The sequence below is a fragment of the Archocentrus centrarchus genome, unplaced genomic scaffold (assembly GCF_007364275.1).
Source record: "Archocentrus centrarchus isolate MPI-CPG fArcCen1 unplaced genomic scaffold, fArcCen1 scaffold_26_ctg1, whole genome shotgun sequence".
Lineage (NCBI taxonomy): Eukaryota > Metazoa > Chordata > Actinopteri > Cichliformes > Cichlidae > Archocentrus > Archocentrus centrarchus.
Genome location: NW_022060256.1, coordinates 4,314,564 through 4,327,159, shown reverse-complemented (window position 1 = coordinate 4,327,159; position 12,596 = coordinate 4,314,564). Strand labels below are relative to the sequence as shown.

The 12,596-nt window shown below is 44.1% G+C and overlaps 1 protein-coding gene across 1 annotated transcript in view; it reads left to right on the top strand.

Moving 5' to 3' along the window:
• dapk1 (death-associated protein kinase 1) overlaps positions 1–12,596 on the top strand; it is a 75,106-nt gene that overhangs the window by 26,488 nt on the left and 36,022 nt on the right. Inside the window, exons 3-6 of the mRNA XM_030723728.1 lie at positions 1,940–2,161; positions 6,973–7,111; positions 10,428–10,557; positions 12,427–12,475. Of these exons, the coding sequence (XP_030579588.1) occupies positions 1,940–2,161; positions 6,973–7,111; positions 10,428–10,557; positions 12,427–12,475 (540 nt within the window). The remainder of the gene's footprint in view (positions 1–1,939; positions 2,162–6,972; positions 7,112–10,427; positions 10,558–12,426; positions 12,476–12,596) is intronic.

Here is a 12,596-nt window from a genome sequence, read left to right as displayed (position 1 = left end):
TTTTTCTGGCACTGTTTTGGTCGAGTGGCAGAGGACTCAGCAGTCTGATCGCATTGAACCACAGCGCTGCATGGCAACATGACGGTGGAATTTCCATAACAGTTCCCGTGTTGTTGATGCATAGATTAATTGTCACGCAGGCTCACCACATTTGGGTTGCTGAAACAGTAGAAGTGCTGATGTGTGCTGCCTTTGTTATTCTACTTGAACAGGAGCTTTTTTTTCCTGCAGCATGTGATAAAGATGGACTTGTAGGGAGGAAAACAGCTGGGCAGCTGTGGTGATAGAGAAATGTGTTTCTAGCCCCTCCCAGAAGATAATATTTTGTCTGTTGTCTATTATGTGGCGACTGCATGATGCCAAGAAACAAACATGCATGTCAGAGGTCGGTGAAGCCGCTGTGACGTCAGCCGCTGTTTGCAAAGCGTTGCTGATGGTTTGATAACAAACTGGAGGCGTGTGAGGTGCTTTATAATGAGCTAATAAAGAAGACGCAGCTTGTAAAAATATGTAATGGAGCAGAACTCAGCTGCAGGATGCCCGCCCTCCCACAAACAGACTTTAACTCCTCCTGCAGTCAGTGATGGTGGTGCTCTCCACCCGATCCGGGTCCAGGTTACAGACACCATCCATGGATTAATTATCTAATTGAGTATGTAATTAGCAGTTCCTGTTTTTTCTTTTTTTAATTTTCTAAAATTTGTACCGTGGATGCCTGAATTCTCCTCCTGTGTTGCTGTTATTTGTGCACGTGCGAGATGTGTCGACACTGATGTGCAGTTCATTTTGAGAGAGGTGCACATCTGGTTTCAGGGTTTTTAGTAAAACTTTTAGTGAGCTGAAAGCTCCGAGTTACCTTTTTAAAGTGGGAGGGGGGAACGAGGACATGAGCTCTAACGCGGGTGGATTAACACGGGAATGTTGTGGCAACGTCTCCACAGGCTGTCCTTACGTTGCCCTGATTTGAATCTGAATTTATATTTTGGTGTCTTTATTGCTTGTGCTTTGCTATTTCTGTTTCAGGCAGCATCAGCCGTGATTCATCCACCACTTATTAATTAAAGCTGTCCCTGATCACCAGTTTTCGTCTCATAATCCCGCCCACTCCTGCTGGCTTAGATATCTGTGTTTACCATATTGAAAGTGATGCATATATGCAGCCTAAAGTCTGTTTTTAAGGTCCTTGCAGCTTACTGTTACACATCTATGTTATGTATTATTAATTCTTCCAGGTCTGCCCTGAACGGTTAATTACACTGCCCTTTCCTGTTATATGCCATCGTATTATGTGTGTTAGTTTTTCATTTTTAATGTGCTCATCCTGTCCTGCGCTGCCTTTTTAACTTTAAATCAGATGCATTCTGGTCATTTTGTTTGTTTCCTCGGTCTCTGTTACAGTAGCTTTGCATTCACAGTTCAAGTCAATCCTCACTTATCTTAGACAGGGCCTTTGTGCAGCCCCTTAATTAATCCTCTGTCTGAAACAAGCTGCCAACTTTCCTCTGATTGGCTGCTCCTCACAAACAGAACAGCCGGGGGGGGGGGTGATCATGAGAGAATACGCCCTCTCACTGACATCAGACAGAGCCAAGAGTAGAAAAAAACAGCTGTAAACTGAGTGCTTAGAGAAGTCTGAAGCCTGACCTTTGGCCTCACAGGGATTTGTTCTGCATACAGTGACCTCATTATTTGAAACTTTGGTCATGTTTAATCCACCAGAATATATGAGCATAGCAGGTCTGCTTTTGTTGGGTGTCTTTTTTGTTTATGTGACTGATTTAATGCAGAATATATACTGAGAATAAGAGGTGCATCAATCCTTCCTTGGTCCAAAAAGAACAAACTCCGCCCAGCAGCACCTTCCTCCTGATGTAGCTTAGCAGTAAGCAGGCTTTAAAGCATTCACTAATAATGCAGCTTTGTTCTCTCGTGTTCGCAGCGGTCAGTTTGCTGTTGTCCGGAGATGTCGGCACAGGACCTCGGGTGTGGAGTACGCTGCCAAATTCATCAAGAAGCGGCGCAGCAAGTCGAGTCGACGGGGGGTGACGAGGGATGACATAGAGCGCGAGGTGAACATCCTGAAGGAGATCCAGCACCCGAACATCATCACGCTGCACGAAGTCTTCGAAAACAAGGCTGAGGTCATCCTGATCCTGGAGCTGTGAGTGGATCTGTCCCCGCCTTTTGTGTTCAGCTTCACATTTTTATTTAAAGTAGCATCTTAAAACCTGATTTTTGTGTTCACACAGATGAGGGTCACACTGATATAAAACAGCCCATGGTGGCTGCGTGCTATCCGCTGTAGGCTGACTGTAAGCGTGCGCCGAGCTGCAGCCTGTTCGAGCTGTAACGTGGCAGCTTTTTCCTTCCCCGTGCACCAGTTGAACCAGTTTTACAGGCTTATATGCAGCTTCAAACACTATAAGATCAGTCATGTTTGCATTACAAGTATCCACCTGCCACCATTATTCAGCACAAAAGCAGTTCACCTCAATAATTAGGTCTCCTTGCTGCACGCTGCAGTGTGATGCTCAGCGTGGCAGTTTCCTGACAGCATTCCTGTCTGATGATCACATTTGAAATGATGGCACAGAACCCACCAGGTGATGCTGGCTGTGGTCAGCCCGTGGCTCGTCTCCAGCTCAGGAATATGACTTCAAATAAACTTCAGTGATCTACAGTAAATCTTTTTGTGTTATGTATTTCTCTGTTATATTCTTCAGGCTGTGTTTAATGTGTTAGAATATGTTCTGTTATTTTAGTCCTTCCGTATTTGTGCGAATGTTTTAATGTTTCCTCGTTCCCAAAACACCAAACGTGAAGCCTTCCCGCTCCTGATTGGACTGGCTTCATGGGCTCTTAAATTACAGGTTCAAACAGGAAAATCAGAGAAAAATGAGCCTCATTACCATATAATAACCTCCCAAAAGCAGTTTACTGAGTACATTCGTGCATATAAAAATAGTGGTGCTTCAGTTCATATTTAAATTCTCTTGTATACCTCCTCTCTTGTGGCTTTTTAACACTGAGCTTAGAGGTTTTGGATCTATTAAATAAATCAGTCCTATCATGTAGCACGTTTGCTTTGCTGCAGTAGTTGCAGTTGTCAAAGAACGCTGCAGTTATGTCCTAAAAATCAACAAGTTTCTGGCTTGGCTGCTCTCTCCTTCTCGAGGGATGTTGGTGTTTCGAGCTGGGATGTTCAGGCTTTAGCGTCTCACCCTGTCGGGGATGTTAGCTGAGCTAAGCTTTACCCACAGGCCGTTACAAAGGCTGGCCCAGTACCTCCACCTCTGCTCCAGCTGACATCCATCTATCCTCGATATCATTGTGTTCACTTTGAGTCCATCTAACACCTCCACAGCACACACTGTTCACGCCTCACTGCTCACTTACACGCTGCATTGTTAACGTGTTAATTTTCAGTACAGTAACGGTATTTTTTAGACTCTCTGATTTGCTTTGTGTCCGGAGAAATTTGACCAATAAACTTCATGCTTCTTTTTTCTTATCGAAGAGTGCAGCACAAGGCTGTGGAGATAATGAGTCTTTGAAAAACAATATGGCTCAAAGGAAGCAGGAGGAAGCAGGAGTCTGACGGATGGGTTGGAGCAGCGTCTGCAGTGTGTGATGTGCACTGGTCTGTTCTGCTCAAGCAAGAGCTGAGCGTGAAGGAGAAGCTGTTGATTTACTGGCCAATCTACACTCCTGTCCTCACCTACAGCCTCGAGCTGTGGGTGGTGACCGGACGAGTGAGACTGTGCATAGAAGAAAAAGTGAGCTTCCTGTGAATGGTGTCGGAGCTCTCGTCGTTTGAGATGGGCTCAGAGTAGAGCTGCTGTTCCTTCACATCAGAAGGAACTGGTTCTGATATATGATCGGGATGACATCTGGGCATCTAGGATGGATGGATGATGGATGGATGGACAGATGGATGCTTTATTACTGTGAGATCATAGTGTTTACATACATGTCACATATTTCTGCATAACAGCACTTTAACTTCTCTGAAGTCCTCACTCCTTCTTAGCCGTATTGCAGCTCATTTTCATAACTAGTTATGGATGAATGTGTTTATGCACTTGCAGGCGATGCGCTCTGATCTGCTGACAGTGATCAAACTGTCGTGCCATTCAGGCTGTCTTTGTGTGACGTGTTGCTCGTAGAAGATGAAAATATTGAGTGGTGCCATCTGATTTGATGCTTGTGAGGTAAACAACTCGGTTCAGGGAACAGGCTACACCTGCTGTGGGTGCTTTCTGCTTCAAAGTTTTGCACTCAACAAACCTTCATTATTATATGTAACGTGGCTGTTAATTTCACATCGACCTATCAAACAAAAAATACGGATTCCTGATCTAAATCTGAGTTTAGGCCATAATTCTCTTCTAGTTTTAATAAACTTGTCCTATCGTCCTGCATTTGCAATCAGAATCATCATCTGAATGCACTGTTCTGCCAAACACATTTGCTTTGCCAAGAGGAGCTCTTTAAACTCTCTGTAGGCTGCTTTTGGTAGTATTTCATTTAATTTATGCTGGCAGGTGAAGATTGCCCCCCCCCCCCAAACCACCACCACCACCACCTAACCTGACCCGGTGGAGTTTGCACTGGACCTCATTTTCCTTTATTTTGAAAGAGTCTCACACAAGACTTTTTACAGCTGCATGTAGGTGCGTTACTGTCACCTTCTAGCTGCAGCTATGTGTTAGAACCAGGCAAAAAACAATATAATAGATTGATGTAGCCACCACGACACCACCCATGTTCTGGACCCTGCATTCATAAACTGTGTAGGTGCAACACACAGACACACATCAGCTAATGAGTGCAAAGTAACAGAGTAACAGAATACTTTCCAAAACTGCAGCAAAAAACATCAGAAAGTCATATAATTAGTCAGATAATCCAATAAAACATCTGCAAAAAGCACCAAGAGAACACACACACACACACACACACACACACACACACACACACACACACACACACACACACACACAGTAGAGAGACCAGAGAGCTGTCAGTTTGTATGTATAGATTTTTAATTTTTGAAATGAGAAATGTGTTCTGTTTCTAAGAGGATTTCTCTTGAAGTCATCTGTTTGTGTCAGAGTGGTAACAACTGAAGGGATTATGGGACAGTTTGGTATTTTTAAACAAAGTGAACTGTTCCTGGTCCACCGTGTGCAGAAATAAAATTAGATATGATGTTTTTTTTCCAGCCATCATGTTGTTCCCTTTTGTGTCCTCCACATCGCCTCCCTGTCGTGCTGCACTCTGTGTAAATGCAGCCATGATAATGACACACAGCGATAACTTGTTCAAAAAGAGGGCGAGGTGACAGAAAGCTGCTTTCCTGTGTGTGAATGTGTGTTTGCACCCTGTGAACCACTGAAGCACATGATGAAGTAAAGAGTGGGTGGATCTCCCAGCTGTGCAGCTGCTCTCGTGTTTCCCCCTCAGAGGGGTGGCATTGTGCAAGTGTGTGTGTGTGTGTTTGTGTGTGGTTGCAGGCTTCCTATCCAGCAGAATAATCGGCAAAGGCATTGATTGGTGGTAATTGTTCCACAGCAAAATAAAAAAGAAGTTACTGCATTTTATATACAGCAGTAAAATATGAATAAATGAATAAAGAGGGAGAATCAGCTGATCAGATCAGGTCGTTCAGTTCCTCACCTTTAATGTCAGCATGTGTCTGCATGTGTTGAAGGCTGAGTAAATGCTCACAGACTGAATACTGATGGTGGTAATTACACTTATCTGCCCCCCCACACACACTGCAGCCTTTCACTCGCATCATCTCAGCGTGACCGCGACAGCTCCCCGTCCTCTCTCCATCCCCGTCTCCCTGTTCAATGCTTTTCTGAATTTTTACTTTTTATTTTATTTTACCTTTATTGAACCAGGAGAAAAAACACAGTCAGATTAAAATCTCTTTTTCAGTCCAGGCCAAGACAGCAGCCGTAACAGGATAAGATTAAACGCAGGTACAAGAAGGTGATCTGCATGTCGTGAAAAAATGTCAGCCAAACATCTACAGCCCGATGCGGTCGCGTCCACATTATTTAAAGGTGCCTTAAAGTCATTGATTGAGTTGCAGTTTGAGGTCTTTCTGCCGTCTCAGCCGTGACGTTTGGAACAGACAGTAACAGACGGTCCTGGGACCTCAGAGTGTCAGGACCTGAAGAGGTCTGAAGAGAAAAGGAAGCAGGCCACTGATATAAGAACACACCGGTGTTTGAACCTGCAAACATACGGGGAGGACCAGCCCACACGTTCATACAGCAAACAGTGATGGGGAAGAGTCCAGAGCATGTAACTGTGAGAGGAAGCATGCGTGTGCAGAACATCACCGCTGCAGTCTCTTTCTAGAAGTGAGAGACAGGATTTATCCTCACATCTCTTTGCCTTCATAATTTACATAATTATGTAATAAGTTTTGAATCTCACCGAGGTTTTATTAAATGAACTTTTGTGAAACCCAGTCGGACTTCATAAGCTTGGAGAGATGAGCTGTGGGCTCATGTCTTGGTCTTCAACAGGGAATTTTATTTTATTTATTTTTTAATGAAGAATGCAACAGAATTTTAATATGACCTCATATGTCAGATATTAATGAGTTTAATTTTACCCCCTTCTCTTAAATCTTTTGTAAGATGCAGTATTAATGTGAGTGAATCTAAAGCAGTGGTCAGCATGTGAAGCTGCTGCTGGATCCACTGTGTGCGTCTCAGAGTAAATAACCCAGCAGGTTGTTTCTCGTGAAGGGTTCATTGACTTAAAGCAGTTTGTTGCAAACAGCGCTGGTTTAACATCTCCTGGATGTGTAAATCGGTCGGCCTGTAAAGCATCAGGATGATTAGATTACATCAGCTGAGCTGTGTTAATCAGGGATTTGTCGCTGGCTTTGATCTCAGAGATCTCACTTTCTGTTTCTCCCCCTTCCCGTCCTTCGTTCTCCTCGTCCAGGGTGGCCGGAGGCGAGCTCTTTGACTTCCTGGCAGAGAAGGAGTCCCTGAGCGAGGAGGAGGCCACGCAGTTCCTCAAGCAGATCCTGGATGGAGTCCATTACCTGCACTCCAAACGGATCGCCCACTTCGACCTGAAGGTACGACTGCAGCTCCACACGATATCTGCTTCACTGTGTCTGCTTCTGCTGATTAATAACACAACATATACAATCAAACGCTGTTTAATAATTCCACACTAGTAATTCGCAGGGCTGAGTATGTAATGCAGTCACAATGAAAGATAATAATCAAATAATGGATTAATTTTTCTCCCAGACAACATCTGGCTCCTTTAACCTTCGGGTGAGCGCAGCATTTATGGCTCCAGCTCTGTCTTTATATCCACCATCAGTCCGTCAGTCTGCTTCTCCTGTAACTTTCCAGGTTTCTTACAGGAAGTGTCCGATTGTTGTGGCGAGGATGATGGAAAGTTTATGATTAAGCGTGATTGTGATGCTGTGCTCTGATGTGTGGCTCGTGGAAGCAAAGCTTTCTGCAGTCTCGATGCCCAGAGTGACGATGAAAATGGCTCAGTTATGTTAAGTTGGGAAAAAAATGATTGAAACCATCATTAATTACATTTAGAATAAAGGAACCTGTTTCGGTATAGGAGCCATTAAAACCATTCCTATATGAAATATAATGGGGCTGTTATTTAGTTGGTCAAATAATTCACCCATCTGATGGCTAAAATAAAAAGACATTTTAAAGTGAATGTATTTGGATTTTTGTTTTCCAGACACAAAATTAATATTTATTAGTCATAAAAATTATGTTAAAAGGTTTTTGCTCTGTCTTAAGTACCCTCTAAAAGTGCATCAGCACGCAGCACTTGATTTTTTTTGAGTAGTTTAATGATGGTGAGAATTTTTCCCCCAAATAAAAAAAATGTAACTTTAAAGCATTAAAAGAAATTGTTGATTTATTACCAGAAAGTGTTTGTGACATTTAAAGTTCAGAGCTTGTGAAAATGGAAAAGTACATTTTTAACACCAGCTGCACAAAATACAGAATTTAAAGGATTTCGTCAGGCCGGTCTTAGATGATGTCATCAGTAAAAGATGATGTTTGTTTGGGTCCATGAAAACACCGCAGTCGGCGCCATCGCGCATAAACAGACTCCAACACTTGTGCTTCTTATCTGAGGTCACTGGAAACCCCTCGGAGCAGTGTGGGATACACATCCTTCTTCCTGACTGTCAGCTGATTGAACAGAAATATGTGAATTGTTCTTGTGCCTCAGTCGGCTTCTTTGTGACCACTGCTTTTACATCAGTTTCTCTTCACGTCTCCAGGCTAACAACCATGACTAAACTGCTGTTCTAATGTGGACGGTTTGAGGGGGGAAGCAGAGGTCATGAAGCGCAGTGCGGGACACCGTGTTCCCTCCCACGAGCCGAACTCTGTGTTTACTGTGTTTTTTGTGGTGCTTGTTCTGTGTGTGAGTCTCGGTCGTTATCATTGATCAGTTTTCCACTTCCGGCAGCGCATGTGGCGCCCTCTGAGAAACAGTCGAGACTGACCGCCCCACTTTGAGGACAGTCCTCACAAATCATACGTCACAGTTTATAATGATAACCTCTGAGCTCATTGTGAGCAATGAATTTTGGTTGGAGGCCGTTTACACTACGTTTTATAAGGAAATCCAAATATCTTTTATTGTTAGAGTCACACAGACAGTAATTTGGCCTCTCAGTGTACAAAGTGTATTATGCTCGGGAGCCAGTTGTGTGCTGCTGTGTGCACTTGTGTAATTTGCATTTGAACTAATGAGCCGTAATCATTTAGAGTCACCTATTCTTTTAAGGGAAAGTACATGAAATGCAGAGGCCTGCAGCTTCTCCTCTGTCTTTGTTTACCGATTGTGTATCTGTGTTTGTGTGTTCACTGCGTCACTGTAGTTTCCACTTTGCTCCTGGTTTAAGGTGTCCACATTATGCAGATGGAGACTGAGAACAGCTTGTAACCCACATTGGATGTCATTTTCCTTCATTCCAGCATAAACACGAGCATGTGACTGTTTGCAGAGCAGAGCCGGCGAGCTGAGCTGAGCTGCAGCTTTCTCATCTCCTCCTGTTGCTGCTGCTGCCCACAGCCAATCTGTTCCTGTTCCTTCCCAGACTAAATCCCAAACGAGGCTCATAATCACGCTGAAAGGACGGGACCCGAAGGGAAGATGGGCTCGTCTTAAAGAGGCATTGTGTCCTCAGGAATGTCCGGTCTCTGCTGTTTAGCTTTAGCACGCCTTTGGTTTTCTGTCCTTTCTCCCGCTTCCTAGAGAGGTTTTTACTCATGTTTTGCATAGGATTTCCATGCCTGATGAGCCTCCTTCCTGCCAGACTGTTCCTGTATTGTCCTACCTCCTCCTTTACTTACACACACAGGACACAGTGTGTATCCTGCACACGTCTCCTCTGATGTCTCTGGACATCTGAGCTGTTTTTCATTGAAGTCACGATGAACATGCGGCTACATGCCAGTAAAAAATGGACGTTTAAGAATTTTGTCTGTGTGTAAATATTGTTCTGTCCTCTTATTTCTACGGTACCAGCTCACAGTAGCCGTCTCAAAGGGCTTTATATTGTAAAGTAAAGGCACTACAGTATTAGAGAGAGATGAGTAGATGATCCTCTATGAGCAGCACTTGCTGATGGTGAGAAGGAGGACCCCCAGCAGAGCCAGGGAGGGGCAGCCATCTGACAATACCTGCTGGGGGGTGAGGGGGAGAAAAGAGAGAAAAGGGAGATCACAGAGAGACGAGGACAAAACGTAAACTGTGGGAGAGAGAAGATAAAGGCTAATGACATGCAGCAGTGTCATATAAACACACAGGGATTGAAAGGAGGAGGGTGGAGGTGTGTGCAGTGCATTATGGGAACCCCCCCAGCAGCCTAGGCCTATAGCAGCATAAGGGAGGGTTCAGGGTCACCTGATCCAGCCCTAACTATAAGCTTTATCATAAAGGAAAGTTTTAAACCTAATCTTAAAAATAGAGAGGGTGTCTGTCTCCTGAATCCAAGCTGGGAGCTGGTTCCACAGAAGAGGCGCCTGAAAGCTGAAGGCTCTGCCTCCCATTCTACTCTTAAGTATCCTAGGAACCACAAGTAAGCCAGCAGTCTGAGAGTGAAGTGCTCTGTTGGGGTGATATGGGACTATGAGGTCTTTGAGAGAAGATGGGGCCTGATTCATCTGGAAATTACATACAATTATGGATTTAACAGGGAGCCAATGAAGAGAAGTTAACATGGGAGAAATACGCTTTGTGTTGAGTCCGTGTTCGTACTCCTACTGATCAGCTGAAGGTTTTCCAGGAAGATTTTAGAGGGACCAACAGTAAGAAGTGCCAGCCTCGGAGTGATCCTTGTTTCTCTGTCTTGAGCTCTGATGAATCCTGTTTTCTTTCCTCCTCTGTAGCCGGAGAACATCATGCTGCTGAACCGCTCTGTGCCTCACCCGCGCATCAAGCTCATTGACTTTGGACTTGCCCACAAGATCGATTTTGGCAATGATTTTAAAAACATCTTTGGAACTCCAGAGTTTGTAGGTCAGTGTCCAACGTGCACATGTGATTTTTGTATTCCTGCAGATACTGTTCTCTGAATGCACAAACACACACTCTCTGCACCACCCTGCTTTCCTGGCTTCATCCCACAGGTTGCATATTGTTAGCATGGGTGCCAACTGTACTGCAGGGACCAAGTGAGAGAGACCTGATAATAGCCTGGAGATTATCAAAACTGCCCCTTGCTGCCAGCGCACACACACACACACACACACACACACACACATAGACACATGAGTGCCATCTGCCCTCATCCACTCCTTTGCCGAGGCAACAGCCAGCCCTCCAACACCCCCCACCCCCACCCTCAGCCTGCCAGTACCCAATACCAGCATCATCCAGGCTAAGACCAGAGCGTGTTGCCAGTGCAGCAGGGTGTCAGTGGTCAAATGGTGGAAAGAAAGATCAAGTGGCAGAAAGCCAAACTTGTGAGTGGAACAGATGATGCTGGAGAAAAGGCATCGTCTAGTCAGCTCCAAAAAATAAAGGAAAATGCTTTAGATAAGATAAGATATGCTTTATTTATCCCCAGCACTGGAAACTCCTGTGTTGAAGCAGTAAATGCAGTCAATAAGACCATAAATTAATAGCTTATAAGCATAATATGACAAAACAAATTAGCTCCATAAAGTAAGTTTACTTACGCAGAAAATAGCTCAATAAAATAGGATAAGATAAAAATTAAAGTAGCTTTAAAATTAAAACAGCTGGTCAAAAGTAGCAGGAAGAAAGTCGTTTGCTTGTAAACCATCGTGTGGGCAGTTTTAATTTCAGTGGTCTCCTAAAATCTGCCTGATAAAAACTCAGAAGAAGACTTTAAAAAGCTTTTCCCCCTGGAAGTTTCATGGCCAGCATCTCTGCTGTTGCTGAAACCTCCTGTAGGTTGTTTTTATTTCAGGATTCTTTGAATGCCATGTCTCCCTCTCTGGTATGAAACGAGCAGATTAAATGGCAGATGGCAATAAAGCATCTCAGTAAATGCCAAGAATGAGTCTTGCTTTTGCATTTGCTCCTCGAGCTTTCAGTTTGTAGACGTGCAGCTGAGGGAATGCAGCCCACAGGTGCTGCAGGGCGAGCTGAAGAGGTGAGTCTGTGAAAGGAGAGGGGTGCGCTGGGGGTGTAAAAGCAACAGGAAGTTAGTTATTGTAGTTTGCCCACTGATTTGGCTCATTTACCAAACAGTCGGTCACTAGAGGAGAGGCCATGATGCACAGCTCATGGTGGAAATGAAGGTACTTTAGATCCCCCAACGCATGATTACTGCAATTTGCATCGAGTTATTCTCCGTGTCTGTGTCACAGCTCAGTCAGAGTTTTAACACAGCTCCACAGAGATGAGGACAGTCCAGAGTCAGTCAGACAGTCTTCTGTGGATGCTCCACTGCAAATGGGAACTACCGACGGCTTACTGGTTGCCAAATTCTCTACTGGAAACAACATGGAAACTTTTAATTAGCTCATAAATAGTTGGAGCAACAATTATGACCGCAGGAGTGACCAAATCAAAAGGATTGGAGTTGTATATGATTCTTGTGTTTCTCAGGATTCCTCTTTCAGATCAATGAGGTTTTGTTTCAGCGTGATTAGAAATTAATGTATCTTTGATTATTCACACATTTGAAGACAAGGGGGAAAAAAATCACAGCTCCAGCAGGCGCAATAAAAAAATAACACCTCTGAAGGAACAAACAAATCACTGAACCTAACCGAGAGCGATGATGCGCTCCAATAAAGCCCAGCAAACTATAAAGGCACCGCAGTGTGGAAATAAGAGAATAATTAGTTGGGAAAAGAAGTAATGAGTGTGTTTGTGCGCCGACCCGAACAGTAATAATCTTCTGTTTCCTGACAGCTCCAGAAGTAGTCAACTACGAACCTCTGGGCCTGGAGGCCGACATGTGGTGAGTAAACTCACAGTCTGCTCCACAAAGACTGTTATTCACTGTTTGGAAATGCTGCTCTTTTCAAAGAACATCTGCTGTAAAATAATTTGTAGATTTATGATTTTCATGCTGCTCTGCA